General features: G+C 38.5%; 2 protein-coding genes across 4 annotated transcripts; one reads left to right on the top strand and one right to left on the bottom strand.

The window, feature by feature from the left end:
• Positions 1–81: 81 nt before the first annotated feature.
• LOC122360429 (NF-kappa-B inhibitor delta) lies at positions 82–11,424 on the bottom strand. Of its 2 annotated transcripts, none has more exons than XM_043261018.1 (12): positions 11,289–11,424; positions 6,799–6,935; positions 6,682–6,712; positions 6,357–6,580; positions 6,010–6,242; positions 4,942–5,047; positions 4,718–4,864; positions 4,592–4,643; positions 4,339–4,508; positions 3,595–3,711; positions 2,026–2,190; positions 82–1,860 (listed from the first exon to the last, which is right to left on the bottom strand). In XM_043261018.1, the coding sequence occupies exons 1-12, from the start codon at positions 11,302–11,304 to the stop codon at positions 1,789–1,791; spliced, it is 1,470 nt and encodes a 489-aa protein (XP_043116953.1). In that variant the 5' UTR covers positions 11,305–11,424; the 3' UTR covers positions 82–1,788. The 2 variants fall into 2 exon arrangements, with proteins under 2 accessions (XP_043116953.1, XP_043116952.1); XM_043261017.1 differs by lacking the exon at positions 11,289–11,424 and adding an exon at positions 8,066–8,429 and having other exon boundaries at positions 6,357–6,594.
• Positions 11,425–13,403: 1,979 nt separating this feature from the next.
• On the top strand, positions 13,404–18,521 carry si:ch211-79k12.2 (uncharacterized protein LOC568844 homolog). Of its 2 annotated transcripts, none has more exons than XM_043261882.1 (3): positions 13,404–13,629; positions 14,076–14,307; positions 15,266–18,521. In XM_043261882.1, exons 1-3 carry the CDS (start codon positions 13,609–13,611, stop codon positions 16,624–16,626), a joined length of 1,614 nt encoding a protein of 537 aa, XP_043117817.1. In that variant the 5' UTR covers positions 13,404–13,608; the 3' UTR covers positions 16,627–18,521. The 2 variants fall into 2 exon arrangements, with proteins under 2 accessions (XP_043117817.1, XP_043117818.1); XM_043261883.1 differs by lacking the exon at positions 13,404–13,629 and adding an exon at positions 13,659–13,872.
• The last annotated feature ends 54 nt before the right edge of the window (positions 18,522–18,575 follow it).

Raw genomic sequence — 18,575 nt, 5'->3', positions numbered from 1 at the left:
ACATATAATGCAAAGTACACAAACACATTAATAAAACATTAATGATTTGCAGAAATACATGAATAATTATAAACGCAATTCTCATTAAAGATGACACTTCATAGACAATATATATATATATAAAAAAAAAACATTGTACATACGATCAAGCACATTTTAATGCTACTTTTTATACTCGCAGGATTTAGTTTTGTCAGATGGTTTGATTCAATGAGTGTTTGCGATATTTGTTAAAACATAAATGATTTCTTAGAAGGCAGTTTGCACTTTGCTTTCAAAGTAATTCTCATAAATCCACAGACCTCTCTTTGTTTTTACGAGAAAGTGACATTAGCGTGTGTTTTCCCTCATTTGAATTTCCAGAGGGACTCTGGGTACTTGAACCCGATGAATCATGCATAGCACTCGACAACAACATCCTCAACATTTGAAATCTTGATACAAGATGGGCACTATCCCTACACAAAGAAACCATTCCTTTCATACTATTCCACTGAAATAACATTGTTAAATCATATCAATGATTTTGACATTTTGATTCTGGAAGGTCTTGATGACAAAACTACCTTCTTACCTCAGAACCCCCTGACATTTCACCCCCTCAAGTGTGACTCATCAAAATAACACATTCACATACATGGCTGGATGACACATCTCCTGTAAGGACAACTATGATATCAAGTGTGCTGCTGAGAAAAGTGCATTACATAGAGAACTGATGTCATTCATATCAAACAATAAAATAAATATATGATCTTCACCCTGAGTGAAAGTAACATGAATATGAGCACAGACAATGATATGCAACATATACCAACCAAAAGCTATATAAATACATCACAAAACAAATGAAGAATATCCCACTGATACAGTGAGTTAAAAAAGCAAACCAATGTGGTTTAGATTCGAAGGTGGAAACTCGACTGGTACGGACAGTCCTCGTGACGGTTTCATTGAAATCACTTTTCACGATCAAACTAAAATGAGCGGAAGCAGCTTTATGGCGCAGAATCAATTAAAGATCCTAAAAATATATTGTCATACTAAAAATGATGCAATATTTGAAAATCCTCATGAAAGGATACTGAAGATGAACCCATTCTTCTCCAGAGATGATGTTTTTGGGGATTATTATTTTTTTTTAAAGCTCTCTGATATTAAATCTTAACTTTTCATTCAGGTCTTGGTGGTGAACGATTAGCAAAACTATCGCGATGAATTAAATATCGTACGGTTCATGGCCGTTTCCAAATCAGAGCGATCATCCTGATCCCGTGCGCGCCATTATTTAGTCGTCTGGAATGCGCTTGTCAAAGGGAGTGATGTCATTTCCTCATTATCTTCAACTGGGATGTTCCTGTGACAACACAGCGGGTGTGCGTCAGCAGATGTCACTAATTTCATGTCATAAATGTCTTTTTATTGGTGTTAGTGTAGCTGTTGCAAATAAACATACATTTTATTTTTTTTAAAGAATCTGCTGACGCATACCGCGCTGGGTTCATTGTCACAGGATCATCCCGGTTGAAGATAATGTGACTAACATGTGACTAAACGACTGAATACTTTCACGCACGTGCCCTGCTCACTCCAAAGTGCCCACTAACAAGGGAATAAGGGTGATCGCTTTGACTTTGGAAAATGACCATGAACCGTACTATACACGATTCACGTATCGTTACACTCCTATGATTAATGTTTCATGTGGATGCTATTAATTGATCCAGATGACTGACTGCATCTCTACTGGAGAATGAGGGATACGCTGGGACTAAAAATCAGTCCTGGTCACTCTTGGTCCTGTAAGGATGTAAAACGCCGCCTAGAGGAGGCACTTTTCTTCTTCAAGATGAGCTTGAGCTGAGAGAGAGAGAGAGAGGGAAAATGGTGTGTCAGCTGCTGTGTAACCCCATCTTTTCTTTCTCTGCTGTTAAAAAAAAATGGTAGAAACTGTACAAGAGAATGTTTTTGCATGGCACATTCCCACAGCAGGCAGACTGCTTGTTAATAAAGAAAACCTCTCACTCTCTCTCCTTTGTCTCCGCTCTGCAGCAAATGAGCGGGCTGGTCGTTCTCCAGGTTGCGGATGCTGGGATCAGCACCACAGCTCAGCAGCAGTCGGATCAGTTCCTCCTGAAAGGGGTTTCCATGCAGCCCCGCAGCCATGTGCAGGGCGGTGTGTCCATGAGCCTGAGAGGAGGCACACATTTATAGATGAGTTCTATACATTAGCCATGTCTCTGTACAGGGACTGTTTCTTCAGCATGTAATGGCCAGTGACTGTTTTAATGAATGACAGTCAGGAAAATTCTGTCCTTTTGGCGCACTAGAGGTTAATAGAACTGCGTGCTTCTTGCAGGAGAACATTGCAGCCGGAGCTACTTCTCTCTGTATATGTCTTTGATGAATAACGCAGATACCGAGCTACTTCGCAGCGGTACCTACCCGAACTGGTAGTGATTCAGAACAAGCCAAAAACACGGTTTGGAAAACTGACTCATGGTGTACTTGCTGATATAAATTTTCTACATTTTTAATACAAAAAAAGTTAACAGACTGTTTTAATTACTTAACCTCATGTCATTCCAGACCTGACATTTTCAGGAAAAACAAATGATATTTTTGATGAAATCCCAGAACCCTGCATAGAGAGCAACACAACTACCTCGCTGAAGACCCAGAAAGCTTGTAAGGACATTGTTAAAAGCGTAATGCTCTAAAGCTATGAGAAAACAAAAATAATAACTTCATTAACCATTTTTTTTTCCTCTTTCGTCTCAGTATTCGATGTGGGTTCAGAAAGTACCATGATGCAAATTCATTCTTTTTGTTTTCTTTGTGCACAAAAAAGTATTCTACCCCTGCTGTCTAAGCATGATCAGAAAACTCTCGAATTTCATCCAAAAATATCTTAATTTGTGTTCTAAAGATTACAAGTTTGGAATGACACGAGGGTGAGTAATTGATGACAAAATGTTTCTTTTTTGTCTGAGCCATACCTTTAAATAGATTTGTTTAATTAGATTATCAAAATTTTTAACACTATTATTTTTTTAAGAGAAAAACAACGAGTTTATGTGTCAGTGACTGGCTTGTTCAATCTGTGAAACTTTGATGCATTCGGGAATGAAATGAGGGTCTGCCCTATGAAAGTGTTCACTCAACCAATACATTCAGAAACACTGACACATTCTGGAATGTAACAAGTGTTCACGAGTGAATCATTAGGTTGTTCACTAAACCAATTCAAACTGAAAAAATGTCTATCTTTCAATCATGATTGAAACATTCGCTCAACCGGTTAGTTTAAAAACACCGGCTGAGTCAACCATTGATTATTAAATCAACAGATTTTAGAATACGGAAAAGAGATGCACAGCAAATTAAATTAGCTTTAGCATTATTCAAAACTATTCTAAACTGTGCTATTGCCTCTAACATGTAAGTTACTCAACAATAACTTCTTATTCACACCCACAATAATGATTTCGCCACAGCTGCAATTACTTGCGGCACGAGGCAAGTGTGATATTGCTTGGGCATGATTTCGTATGTACATGAAAGGCAATGCAATATCGTCATCATGTGTCTCACTTTCATGTTAATGAACGCCTGCATATTGGAGAGTTGGAGGCTGAGGAGGAAGCGCACAAGATGGATATTCCCCTCCTTCACTGCCAGGTGAAGAACTGTCTTGTTGCTTTTGATTTCCTGAAAAAGACAAAGGTATACTTGTCAACAAAGTGAAACTGAAGCAACATTAAAGCGAGTGTGGCATGAATGAGGTTTCCTCCTTTTGCGGCAGTCTCAAAACGAAACCGCTCTATATGGAACAATGACAAAATCAATTGTTTGTCTGTCTGTCAGAAAGGAACATTTGGGAAATATATCGTTTCTTTTCCTATATGACTGAAATCGCTACCATAATTTGGAAACGACAATATTTGTCAGTAAGATTTTGATTTCTAACGTGTCAAAATTGATCGACAGTGCCACTAAATTGCCAATAATATTTAAAACCTTACACAAGATTTCATTTTACTGTATTTTTGATCAAATAGTGCAGCAATGGTGAGCATAAGAGACAGAACCTAAACTTCACGTATGTGTAAACCAATAAACATTATTTTATTGACTTTAATATGGCACTCTATTGATGTTATTATGGGCATTATAATAATATTAATATTTTAAAATATTATTATTTAATGAGTGTCCCTGCACCATCTGTCTATACACCAAGGGGTACTTTAATAATAATTAACACAATAACTTATCATAACTGGGATTAAACTGTACTGAAAATCTTAAATATTGAAAGGCCATAAAACGTAGTACCTGACTGACAACCGAAGCCTCAGCATTAATAAGAAGCCGTAAGCACAGCAGTTTATCTTCTGCTTGAGTCTGTAGACTGCCATCAGCTAGCCACGTTGAGGATGAGGAGGCATTTAAAGCCTTTATCGTGGCACAGTGAGAGATCACTGCGCAATGCAGAGGAGTCAGACCTGAAAATACAGCAGAAAGGAAATATATTATCAGATGTCACTGTTACTGTGATGCTTGTGCAACACTATGTAAAGGTTTATACCTTCAAAATTACGAGCCTCCAGGTCCACTCGCAGTCCAGCGTTGAGAATAACCTATTAAATCACAGCAGTTTAGCAGCATGTTTTTTTGGGGATTTGGAGTGGATTGCGAACGGCCGGCCTCTCACCTGCATGACACGAGGGAAACCATATGTGGCAGCCAGATGAAGTGCTGTTTGACCGTTGACGTCACAGATACTGATGTCTGCACCCAGAGAGAGAAGGTCATGGACTATATCTGGCTGATTGGCAGTTACAGCCACCAGCAAAGCAGTCTGGGAATCGAAGAGAACAGATAGTCAGTAAGGTCAATTTTCAGTTATCTTTATTAGTATTTTGTTGTGATATTCACCTTGCCCTTGTGTTCTTTAGAGTCCAGTTTCCCCAGCTCACTAAGTTTCTCCGCAGCAGCAAAAGCATATTCCCTCAGGCCTTTTGCGGTGTAGATATGTAGAATGCTAACATAGTATACAGAGTAAGAACAGAGTTTCAGTTTTCTTTTACAGTGCAGGTAACAACTTTTTCATAGGATTTACGCTTACACTGTGGTTTCATTAGTTAAGAAACACCTCAGGTAAAACACCTAATATGGTTATCTGTTGATGCATTAATCGAACGATTTACAGAAATACAGTAAGACTATGGCTGTTTTAAAACAAATGTATCTAAATAAGACTCCAAATTTTGGGTCAGTTACATATAAGACTATCACATAAAAAAAAATTGTCTTTTTATTTATTTTATTTGGAAAAAGTTGAAATGTAAATGTTCTAAAACTTTCAAGAGGTGTAATGAAGTAAAAGGTAATTATCTTAAATAATAAAAAAATGAGTGTACATACATTAATTTAAAAAATGAAATATTATTGAGTTTTTGGGCATGGGCCATGTCGCACAACCCTTGACCACATTTTCAAGCACTTTTTTCTAAAAATAATAAATAAAACGCTTATGCTGAACTACTTAATTTTACTCGTAATCATACTAATAAACTTCCTCACCCACTTTCCTGATAAAGACATAAATGGTTTATGTAAAAGCTTTTTATTTAAACAAATATTTAAACAATCATTTGAGCTGTTCAAAAGTGACAGACTTTTGCAATGTTACATATTCCTTTTATTTCCCAAAAAAGGCTGTTATATTAAACTATATATATTTATCGTTCTGAAACCACATCAGCGTATTAGACGATTTCTGAACAATAATGTGACACTGAAGACTGGAAGTTCGAAAATTCAACGTTGCATCACAGTAATAAATAAAAAAAAATTTTATGTATTCAAATCATCATCATAAAAACATCGCTGCATTTTTGAGGCCTTGGACGGCATAGTAGATTTTTAAATCTACTTTAAACTTCAAACAATCTTACTGCCCCCGAACACCGTGAACAATATTCAGAAGATCTTCTGACTTACGTGTCCCCGTCATCATCCTGCCAGGTGGTCCTACTGTAATCCATGGTTTGCAGGTAGACCCTGGCCTCCTGCAGCTTCACCATATCCATCTGGGGCCTGAACTCTTGGAGAGGGTATGGGCTTGTGTGATCCTCTGCTCTGGACTCAGAGGGCCAGCACAAGCCAGAGGTCTGAATGGGGACAGTCCCAGTCATATCAGTCCCTACTGCAGTCACAGGGCACTCTGTTATAGACTGCGAGAACAGAGAACAGACCGATTTTTTTCCCCCCATTCATAATACGGACAAACCTTCAATTTTGTAAGCCTTCTGTAATCACGCTGCCTGTGAGATTTATAGAGCTCTTACATATTGCTGTGTTGTCTGGGCATCCTGGCAGTCTTGTATCTGCTGAGTGCTGTAGCCAGTGACAAGCGTCTGTCCAGTCTGGTTAAAGTTTTGCGCGGCGGAAGAACTAGGCATGAACGGGAATGAGCAGCAGTGCTGCAGCGAGGAATGCACCTGATGAATGCTGGGAACTTCCCATCGGTCATATCTGACTGCTCCCATGTCTGTGTAGCTCGCACCGGCTCCTGCAAAAGAAGAGCTTTCTAGATGTAAAAGAAGAGCTAAATGCGACCGGAGTCTCGTTTCATAAGCAAGACTCTCATTTAGCAAAGACGGTCAGACTCACCGGCAGTGGGAGATTGTCCTGATGCCAACACCTGTTGGAAAAATTTCGGAGGATGATTAAAGTCGTTCGTACCAGCCTTAAGACACTCGTGCTTGGAAATGTAACAGTTTGACTTACTGGGACAGATGCAGCGCCACCAGCAGTGTAAGATGCTGCAGAGCAGGATGGAGGGGCTGAGGAGGTCTCTCTCTTTCTCTTCTGCTCCAGGAGTTTCTTCACCGTGGGCAGAGGGTAACACGCCTTTTCCTTCGGTGCTGAGGAAACAGGAATGAACCGCTCTTATATTTCTGTTGTTTAAATGCTGTTGAACTGTATAATACATATCGCCTACGCCATTCAAAAGCAAGTAGATGAAATGTGAAAGCACATATAGATTTCTATTTACATTTAGTCATTTAGCAGACGCTTTTATCCGAAGAATGAAAGCTATCAAAATCAACAAAAGAGTCAATTAGTTTTATTTCATGCTGAAAAATGTATCATGGTTTCAACAAGTATATTAAGCTGCACAACCGTTTCCAACTCTGATATTAATAAGAAATGAGCACGAAATTAGCATATGAGAATGATTTCTGAAGGATCATGTGATGCTGAACACTGGCATTATGATTATGAAAAAAATTACATTTTAAATTATATTAACATAGGAAGCTGTTATTATAGATAATATTATTTCATAATATCCTTTTTTTTACAGTATTATTCAAATAAATGTAGTCTACAAAATTTAGTTTTTTGTGTAAATGGTTTCTGTTATTGCTTTATTAGTATTTTCAATATTAGCATTTAGGATAGTTATGTACTTCATGAATATCTAAAAAAAAATATATATATATATATATATACACACACACACACATATATATAAAATGTAACTATAATTATAAAAATAATATAAATATAATGGTGTAACTTAAAAACTACACTATATATATATATATATATATATATATATATATATATATATATATATATATGCGCAATGTAATTATAAAATAATATAACATAATATTTATTACTTTATTAATGAAACTAAATTGTACTAAATATTTATTTTAGCAGGATCTGCAGGTCTGACCTTTCTGTTAAAACCATTTGATTTACAACGATAATCACATTCAGAAATCTGATCGGTTTCTCCAGTAACGTGATTTCCCCAGGGCCGTTTTTAATAACAGGTGCTGGTATGACTTAAAATGTGTTTTCTTCGTGTTAGTCACCAAAAGAAACTGAAAACGACAAGAATGCAAATATCGGAGGTTTCCAGTGGGCATCAGTTACGTGTTCTAGAGCAGAAGGAAGGAAAGTTTCTTCAAAATCTTGACCCCAAACGTGAGATAAGAGCCAAATTTCCACCGAAGGAGCATAACGCTCATCCTCTCACCCGTGAGGAAGGTATTCCATCTGGAAAAGAGGTGGTGAGGTTACGTCTACCTGTCCTCTGCGTCTATGGAGACGGTTCTCACAGCACGCTCTCTGTAACTATTTCCTTTCCTCCGTTACGCTCTTCGCGGCAAACCACATCTTCTTCCTGCATCGGTGACGTATGTCCCTCGCAGGGGCCCATCGGAGGTGAACAAACACGAGCTCAGATGCTGATTCAGAGTCAGATTTGATGCCTGTCTAGCATTTTGTTGAGTGGCGGCAATGAGCTGAAATCAGCTTCCGTAGATCATAGCTAAACTGCAGCAGGCCCGCAACCACCACAGACTTTGTCAAGTCCCCCTCGATAATTAGTAATGGCCAAAAGTCCCCACCGGTGTTCAGCATTTTATTACGCTCTATTACGCGGCGCTCTTGATAGCAACGAAAAGGCGTTAAAAGTAACATTTTCGGCGTCTGCGAGCTATTGGCGCTCATCAATGTCAAAACAACTGATCCGGCCAATCAAATCGAAGGAGGCGGGGTTTACCGTTGTAACGCTGAACGCTAATTGCCAGGTTATCGCTGAAAGAGAGCGAGGTTAAGATGAAAGTTGCAGATCGTTTTATGACAATGGAAATGTTAATGGCCGAGAGTTGTATTCAGTGAAGCAAATACCCGACTTTGTTGTCAAATAACGTTATGCCCATTTTGAGAGAGAGGGAGGATATATGCGCGTTAATCGTCTGCTCGGTTTTTCTGTCCCTGCAAACAGTACAGCTGTAAATTTAGTTACTTCAAAACACGTCGTTGCTGAGAAAAAATAACGTATTGTTAAAATTGCGTTTATTAAAGTAACAATTGCGGGGTGGTGTTGACAACAAGTCAATTCAATAGCGTTATTTTGCGTCTCTGTTTCGTTCCTGAATGAATCATCCGTTTTTTGATTCGGTTCAATGGCAAAAACTCACTTATTTACAGAGACTTACTGCCACCTACTGGCGGTTTTAATTTTACATTTAAAGTATGTTTTGTTTAAATATTTTTAAATATCAGTATTTAAAGACAATGGACACTTTAATGAATTCATAAAAGTAAATATAAAACTCGTTGAAAAGGATTTATTTCTATCATTGAATATGAAGAATATCCCAAACTTTAGGAGTCATATATCCTTATATCAGCATAATAACACATGAAATGTAATGTAATTATCGTTACAGATAAAAATCCCTGAAAATATCAAAATAATTGTAATAATAATTACATTTCTTTTTGGTCAAGAGTGCACACCCCTAAAAACATGGTTACGGCCTGGAACTGCAATATTTCATCTAATATTTCGAGATTTACAGAATTTACTGGTTCAGGAAATATATTTCTTACAAACACTGCAGTGTGAGAGAAACACTTTGAAGTTATTTTCTTATCTTTTACGGGTATGTCCAGATTTTATCATGCACCTCTCTGGTCTGACGATAGTGCTAAATACAATAATAGTGTTTTGGTTGATTTATCTATTTATAGCTCGGACAGAAGAACTACTTGTGTTTCATTCTGTAAGGTATCTCTTTACAAGAAAAGTGTCTGGTTTCAGCAAAACATTAAGTAATTCTTATGGCGAAGGGGATTCAAAAGAGGAAGATGGAAATTCCACTGGGCATAACCTTCAGAGGATCATTCCTTTCCTTATCTCTCTTGTTTGTTCTCCATTCCAGTTTATTTGAATTACTCCACTTCTCTGGCTGCTATTAAAAACGTTAAGAGAAAAGACGGGCTACTGCTCAGCACTGTGTTCATATACAATGGACATGCATAACTGGCAAAAGTTATATATATTTCTTAAAAACAATGGTTAAAATGATACACAAATTCGGAAAGGTATACCAAAAAGTCTCAATTTAAATTTTTTTGATTTATTTACATTGGGTAGGAGAGACCGTATCTGTAATTGTTGTACATGACCATTACTCTTCTGAAGTAATGTCCAGTGTACATCTATTGGACCCACAAGGAAAGCAGTCTATATATATATATATATATATATATATATATATATATATATATATATATATATATATATATATATATATATATATATATATATATAACATATGTAGATATATATAATATACACACAGTCTGCTACAACAACACCCGATAACCCGGTCGTATTCTTTAACGGTGCTTATCACTCGCAACACGTTTAAAGGTCACATGACACTAGTTTACACAAGATTGATTTTCATGCCGAAAATGTCCGAAAGAGTGGGCATTAGCGGCTGGGATACCCTCGCACCCGTGTCTTGTAATTTCAAAGACGGAAATCCCTGGCCGGTGAGTCACGCGCGTGGGTGTAACGCGGGGATTCCGTGGCTCTCGTGGCTCTCGTGGCTCTCTCTGACTACAGACACAGCGAGCATATTCACTCGTGAAAATAAAAAAACCGATGTTGTACTTCATTCCTAGACGCTTGGCGTATTGCACATGACATTTAGGCTACCGGTATTAAAAATGCGCGCTGTGAAGTAGACTGATAGATTTTCTTCAGGCTAACGTTTTCACAAGCTTTTCTCTGTAAAATAAGACCCACACCCAGTAAAAACGGGAAATGAAAGTCCATCGGGGAGGAGTAATTTATCAAGGGGTTTGTCCACATAGCTGTAAAAAACATGAAGTCAGTGCCTTACAGGCTACTCTGTTGTTGGGGGATCCTTTATTCAAATGAGTTAAGTCTATTTTTAAGCGGTCATACATTACTGAACTGACGTCATGAAAAAAACCAAAAAACATGTAAACAGCGAAAGACAAAGGTAGTTTTTCTAATGTTGTTTACAGCTTAACTATTGTATTTAATAGCCATTGTGTATTTAGTTGAATTAGCCAAGACTACTTATTGAACGCATGGGATATGTCAATTTATCACTGAGGTCCTAATGTAGGCTGACCCGTCTCTTGTCTAACACACACACACACACACACACACACACACACACACACACTACAGTACAAAAGCTGTCATTGGGTCGGCATTTTTTTTAAATACACATTTATTCATTATTTACCCATAAAAAGTTAATGTTAGTAGGTTACGTATAAGTAGCCTGTATTAGTAACTAGTAGCAGTTAGTACTGTAGTAGTGACAGCTTTTATACCGTATTCCGAGATAATAAAGCCGTCTTATATTCCTCATTACTTTCGTAAACATTTTGCCAATAACAAAAAGAAAAGTCTTCTTACTTACATTTCTGAAAGTGCATGTCAGAATCCCTTTTGCTGTCTTTAATTCTCGGCTCCCACACCAGGTGAAATGAATGTCAGCCGCAGAGAAGCCTCTGGTAAATGTCAGCTCCTCGAGTCACTGCCTGTAGTTAACTGACTCCGGCACGTTCCACTATGTATACAGAGAGCACGTTGTATTCTGCCAGCCCTTTTTCTGTAGCTCCTCCCACTAGGGCTGTCAAACACTAGGGTCGAAGCAGTGGGCGTTTCTCCCTCTCTCTCTCTCTCTCTCTCTCTCTCTCTCTCTCTCTCTCTGCATATGTGTTCAGTGACAAATAAATATGTCTGAAACGATAACATTAAGAAACCTTTTAGAAATTGTATTTTAAAACGCACGATAATGTTTTTGGTTCGACTTCATACATTCTGAAAACCCTTTACTGTACTAAAATATTTTCCAGGCACCTTTAATAATTTTAACTCTTGTAATATATTAAATATACGATATGTAATTTTAAAATATTTTCAGATTTATTATACAGAATTAGAAAATAACCTCATCATAGAAAATGTGTATTTAAGTAATTGTTGGTGATTTTCATCACTATTGGAAATGTATTTAATTTAATAATTTATACTAATATGATATAGACAGTGCTTCTGTGTAGAGTGCTCTACACAGTGATCTACGCTTCCTTTCCCCCCACAAACACCTTGATGTGCTAATTTGCCTGTTCACCATGAGATGTTTACCATGGTGTCCATTTCCTCCATTCTCACCACGATGCCAAAACTGTCTTCTGCGTCTTCCTGCTCCTCCTCCACCTCCACCTCAACCTCCACCCACTCATCCACCCTCTCCCAGTTACAAAAAAAGAGGAGACGCTTAAAACGCCTAAGCTCTATTGCTGCTCACTTTCTAGTGGTCTTACAGTTATCAGGTGGGTATAATGCAAAAAGCATTTAAAGTACTTTACTTTTAAAGCACAGTACTTAAAAAATCAGTACTTAAATAGTTTTTAATAAATGCTACATTGCCACTCCATAGGATACTTGTTTGACTAACCTCAGTGTGAACCAGCTAGCTGTAGATCTTTGAGAGCAAGATTTAGAGCTCCTCCATTATTGGTCCTTACAAATGTAAAGAACATAAAGGATTATGGGTATTACAGCTCAGTTTTTTTTTTACTGAACGTATGTTCTAAAAGAGGAGTGGAATTCGAGCAGTCTATAATTAGATTGAGGCAGTGTTTTCTGGTTTGTGAAAAGAACTTCTGCCTTCATGGCTCCATCTAGTGGCCAAAAATATTACATACATGTATACGTGCATTGTTGAGGTAAATTAACGTGCTCCATAATGTGGCATAAACATCTCATTACATCATTTACAAATCAAAATCAACATCAACAACAAATGGGATTTTATAATTTTATACAAATATTACATAAATAAATAAAAAACCTGAGATCTGCCCTATGTATCCAATGTTGGATATTTATGTAGCATTCATTCATACAGAAAATCTGAGAAGTCTTTTCAGTAAATATGTGAATTTAAAGTAATGGTGTTCTAATTCAGTGTTTTAACTGATGATATATAACATGTGCTCAATAAGAACAGACACTGTAGAATATGCATGTAAATATAAACATATTCTTGTTCATGATGCAATATTCACAAGGCAACCCGTTTTTATACATTTCCTAGTAATCTAGACTTTATAGATTTTCAGAGAGCAGTTAAAGTCCAAATTCAACCTTAAATGTAGCTCAAATGTATTTTTAATGTAAAAAAAGAGCATCTATCACTATGGATTAACTCGTATTTACAGACATATACAAAGTCATAAGATTGCATCATAATTCACTCTGTTACAAGTGTTACGTCATAATTTACTGGCAAAGTTTAGCAACCATGACAGAGAAATACATGTCTGTTACCTCTGGACCATTTGTGAGTGAGACACATGGAAATATTTTGTAGCATATCGGTTTTTTTGGACAGTTCTGTTCCACTCTCTCTCTCACACACACACACACACACACATACACGGCAGACGGATGCTATACATGGTATACCACTGTAGGCAGAAAACTCGGGTATGAAGAAATAAGGAATGCAGTCACATGATTCATATCCCGGAAATACTCTTCTGTCGATGGGGAAAAATGGCGTTATGAGCAGCTCCAGACTGTAGGAGAAGTAGGGCAGTAGAGTCAAGAGACAACAAATCACTACCCGCGGTTCTTGGTTTTTTCAAAATACAGAAACGTCCAACCTTACATTAATCACAATTGTGTATTAATACAGTCGCGCGCTAGATTATGTAAGGGCGCTCCAGATGGACAAAGACAGACTCGCAGTGAGTACATGCCAAAATAAACACGAGGAAGTAGCCTTAAAAGGGGCGTGTAATGTGTTTCATGGCTTGAAGAAATAGCCTACCAAAGGCGACAAAAACGCAGACGGAAGCTCTTTATTGGCGTACCTGTATTTAACAGCGCAGCGATACGGATCGATGGAAATGTTTTGTTATTTAGTACGATGTATCGCTTGATATCGTACGCTCAACGCTTGTATAGCATCTTGTTACGCGTACCTAAAGGTGTCATTTTCTCATGATGCGGTTTATTCTGTGACCCCTTTGTCCTTTTGCTTTATGACTATGTTTATTTACTTTAACCCAGTGCAAAGAAATGTGCATATGCAGCACTGTGACACTGACATATTTAAATATGCGATTATCTTATTTATTTCCTTTATATTACCGTATTTACAGCTAATATTATTTGTGTTATTCTAATGCAGGCTGGTCCATGCTCATGGCTGGATATGCATAATTTTATTGGTGACCTTATGGCTGCAAATACTCCGGTCACTGGTCATCCACTGAGAGAGCAGCGTACTGAGGAGACACTAAGTCCTGTTTGGCCCAAAGTCTCTCATCCTGCCCAGTCTACCCTGTCCAGACCGAGCCAGGTGAAAAGTGCTGTTCGGTTTGGTCTGCAGGAAAGGGAACCCAAAGATCATGAAAGCCATGGTGAGTAGCTTAATGCTATAGATTGTAAGGTTACTGTACCGCTCTGTTATAAATAAACTTTCTCACATGCAGAATTGAGTGATTTTTAGTAACAGCTCTGTTTTTTTTGTATCTGGCTTCAGCAGCATGTTGCTAAATGATGAGATCATTTTAGATTTCAACAGAACAGAGATACAGCAAATAAAAATACCTTTATTACATATTAAAATACATAAATTAGCCGATTGCATAATGTCTGATCTATATATATATATATATATATATATATATATATATATATATATATACTACCCCAAAATTAAAATGGTCATTAATCAATTACCCTAGTGTCGTTCCAAAGCCCTAAAAGCTTTGTTCATCAGAACACAATTTAAGATATTTTGGATAAAAACCAGGAGGCTTGTGACTGTCCCTTTGACTGCCTATTAAATGACAATAAAAGTCAAGAAAAGTCCAGAAGTTCATCTAAAATATCTTAAATTGTGTTCTGAAGAATAACTAAGATTTATCGGTTCTGAAAAACATGGTGATTAATGACAACATTTTCATTTTGGGCTGGATTAACCTTTTAAGGAAAATAAGAGTCAGCAGGTCATAGTTACAAATGAAACCCATACAGGGTGATTAGAAGAGTATTTTATATGAAACATAGGTTTAAAGAAAGTAGATCAGTTATACAGTAACAACAGTCATTATTTAGCTAAACCCAGAAGTATTTAAAAGAGCCATGTAATAAATAAAAATTATTATTATTTTTTATAAAATGCCACTGAATGTGCCAAAGCTCATAAGATGTATCTTTAACTGCTTCTTGAACCAGTGCAGAAACTAAAGCGCTTGTTCTTCTGAATAACAACCGGTTCCAATTTCCAATCCTGCCAGGAAATAATTTAATATTAGCTTTTATCATGTTTATCCATCTTTTACTCACTGCTTCATTGATTTCTATCTTTTGTAGTTCAGCATCGTGCCTGCACATGCCCTGGCTGCCCTCTGTCCTCATCTCCTTCCATTTCCTCAATCCACACCTTAAAACCCAGAACCATCCCGGTCTCACAGATCCAACCACCTTCCTCCCCACAACCCACCCCACCGCAGCAGAATAAAGAGCCCAGCTTAGGCCTGTGTCTAGGTTTGGGACTCTCTCTGGAAGAGGAAAACACAGAGCCCAGCAGCACACACCCCCAACAAGAGGACAAAGGCACTAGCACCCACAGCCCAATCCCTCAGGCAAATCCCGAGTCCCTACCAGTTCAAACCTTTCCGTGTCTTTGCTGCCACAGAGGGATTCAAACCTGCAGCCCACTTCTGTGCCAACAAAAGGACTCCGATGCACACGTTGCCCACCACCACTATCACCACCACCACCATCACTGCCCGCTCAGCACCTGCACGCCATGTACGCTCCCGTCCTTCCCTTGCCTGACCTGCCAGCGCACCTTCCCCACCTGTGCCCAGCTCCTGCGCCATCAGCAGGGCCACGCGCAACAGGAGGGCTTGCAGCAGCTCTCGTGCATGCACTGCAATGCCTCTTTCCCCCGGCCATCGCAACTGCTCCAGCACCAGCGAACCCAGCATGCGTCAAAAACCGGCGGCTTCTTGTGTGCCGAATGCGGCCGCGCGTTCAACTCGCACAGCAACCTGCGCATCCACCTCAACGTACACACAGGCGCCCGTCCGTACAGCTGCTCCGAATGCGGCAAGAGCTTTAGCCAATCCGGGGCGCTTAAGATTCACCACCGAATCCACACCGGAGAAAGACCGTACACCTGCTCTTATTGCGGAAGAGGTTTCCCTCACTTAGCTGGGGTGAGAGCGCATCAGCGGATTCACACGGGAGAGAAACCGTACCGCTGCGGTCAGTGTGGGAAGTGCTTTACTCAGTCTGGGGCTCTGAAGATCCACACTCGCATACACACCGGCGAGAGGCCTTTCGTGTGCGGCCTCTGTGGGAAGAGCTTTTCAAATCGTTCCGGTATTCGCTTTCATCACCGCACGGTTCACGGGATCGTGACGGAGCCCAACTCTGTGGGAAGGCCTAGCCTGGTTGCCTCTGCGTCCTCCTCAGTTTCAGACTTCCAGAGAATTCAAGCCTCCGGTCCCAACCAGATTCATCTTCGGGAATTGGAAGATAGGGGTCCACCCAGTAAAGAGCAGTTAAGAGGGGATAGGGGCAAAGATGCCCTTCCGTATGCCTGCGAGGACTGCGGTCAGCGGTTTCCAGACGCTCCGTCTAGAAACAGACACCAGACGTTGCAACACTACTCTAAGGAAGACAGAGAAAAGGAAGCGAGCAGCTCTGACAAAACTATAAATTAGACAAAAGCAGATGCTGAGCCTCTTTGAAGCTTGCTGATATTATCACACCGTTAAGTCATGACATAAGAAATATTGATTGTGTCCAACCAAGAGTGTACAGCACAGTCTTCAGGCTCATGGTGTCCAGGACACCAGCATTTTAATGATTTATAAAAGATGAATCATTGTCTAGCCATCTGAGATTTCGGTATAGATATAAAGGTCAGGATTATGATTTTTTTTTGTTATTATTGCAGCACGCTATGAGTGTACTGAACATTACCACCATTTGTTGTTTGCTTTTGACAATTGATAGAGTGTTTGGACCCAGAAATGGTGGCTTGTGACGTCAGACCTAACGGTCTTGTTTTGGTCATGTAAAATTCTTATGCCTGTTATTCGTGCCTCTTAAAAAAGCTAAATTGTGATAACCTGTATAGTGAAAACGCACCTTAAACTTTAAATAAGTAGCTTTACCTATCAGTATTAAGGTATTTGTGCATATTTGTTACCAAACCTGCACTACTTTTTCCACCATTGGGCCTAAAGGTTACCAGAAAGCAAACAGAAGGCTTGGTTTACAAAACTCGCGAGTTTCAGTGTCACCAAAGCCATTTAACCAGCATCATTCTCTTGGCCTGAGGACGTTTAGCTAGATGTGCCGATAAATCCAAAAATGTAATGGTTTGTACTTAATGCAACTGCCACAACTGGTACTGCTTACAACCATGCAGCCTGATAGTGGAAAAGTGCTTTATTTTACATTTTGGCACTTTGTACATATGTATGTAAAAGTATTTTGCAGGTTTGCAAGTTGTTATTTTAAGCTTATTATATTTCTTTTTAGTTTAACAAACTTCTGATGCTGTTTCTATAGTGAACTGGATTAAGAAAGGTGCTTATTGGAATGTGGCACGGTGGTTCAGAAGGTATAATAGTTACCTCGCAGGATGAAGGTTTGAGCTTGGGTCTTTCTGTGGAGTTTGCATGTTCTCCACATGTTACGAGGAGATTCCTCTTGGTGCTCTGATTTCCCCTCAGTCTAAAGACATATAGGTTAACTGGAGAAGATAAATTGTCTGAAGGCGCGAATGTGTCTCTATGGTGGATTGTCTTGAGTATTTCCAAAGCCTGTGGCCCAATATAAATGGTTGTGATTGCTTTCTTAGTAAGTGCGAAAATTGCCTGAAGTCTGAAATTGACAGAGCACATTTTTCTGCTAACATAGCAGTGCCTTTTTTAATAGAAATCTTCTTAATAGGAATCTTGAAAAGCACATACAAATTAAAGCAAAAACATTAGATTATGACTTTAAAAGTTAAAATCAAATATAGTCTTTAAGATTATTTGTCAGACCCTAGTGTGGTTGTAATATTAATGCTGTTTTAAATGAAACAATGCTCTTACTGTATTTAAAGTCAGTTCAGCTTGTTGTATGGGGATACATTCTATGACACTATTAGCATATTTGATGTACCTGCCAGGTGTTGCTTATTGTATTTTTGGAGTCTGCAGGGACTGACAGTACACAAGACTGCATAAGCGTCTGCCGTTGTAAGGGATTGGCCAAAGGTTTGTTGTTAAAGATACCTGTAAATACCTTGCATTACTGCTTAGAATTAAATATTGACAAAACTGTCAGAGGAAATTAATTGTCTATTATTTTTGTGTTCATTTTGTATCTTTAGAATTACACTGTTGATATGTGAACCCTTCTTAATGCGGTATTGCAAATGTTATTGGCCGGTCAATGGCCCCTCAACCCAGAACATCAGATACTTTTTGTACGTCTGTCAGTTAGCTCAATACAATAGTCCACAATACATGTATATCGTGTACACATGTTTCAACAGAAATAAACGTTGATGTAACTTATTTGAAGTTTACATTTCAAGAGATTAAAAAGTTCAACTTTGCGGCTGTAGTGTAACCAGACTGCTTTAATGATGTATTCTGTTTTGTTGACTAAT

Source organism: Puntigrus tetrazona, chromosome 16 (genome assembly GCF_018831695.1).
Source record: "Puntigrus tetrazona isolate hp1 chromosome 16, ASM1883169v1, whole genome shotgun sequence".
In the NCBI taxonomy this organism is placed as follows: domain Eukaryota; kingdom Metazoa; phylum Chordata; class Actinopteri; order Cypriniformes; family Cyprinidae; genus Puntigrus; species Puntigrus tetrazona.
Note: the sequence above shows the minus strand (reverse complement) of the source record. Positions and strands in the feature narration are given on the sequence as shown.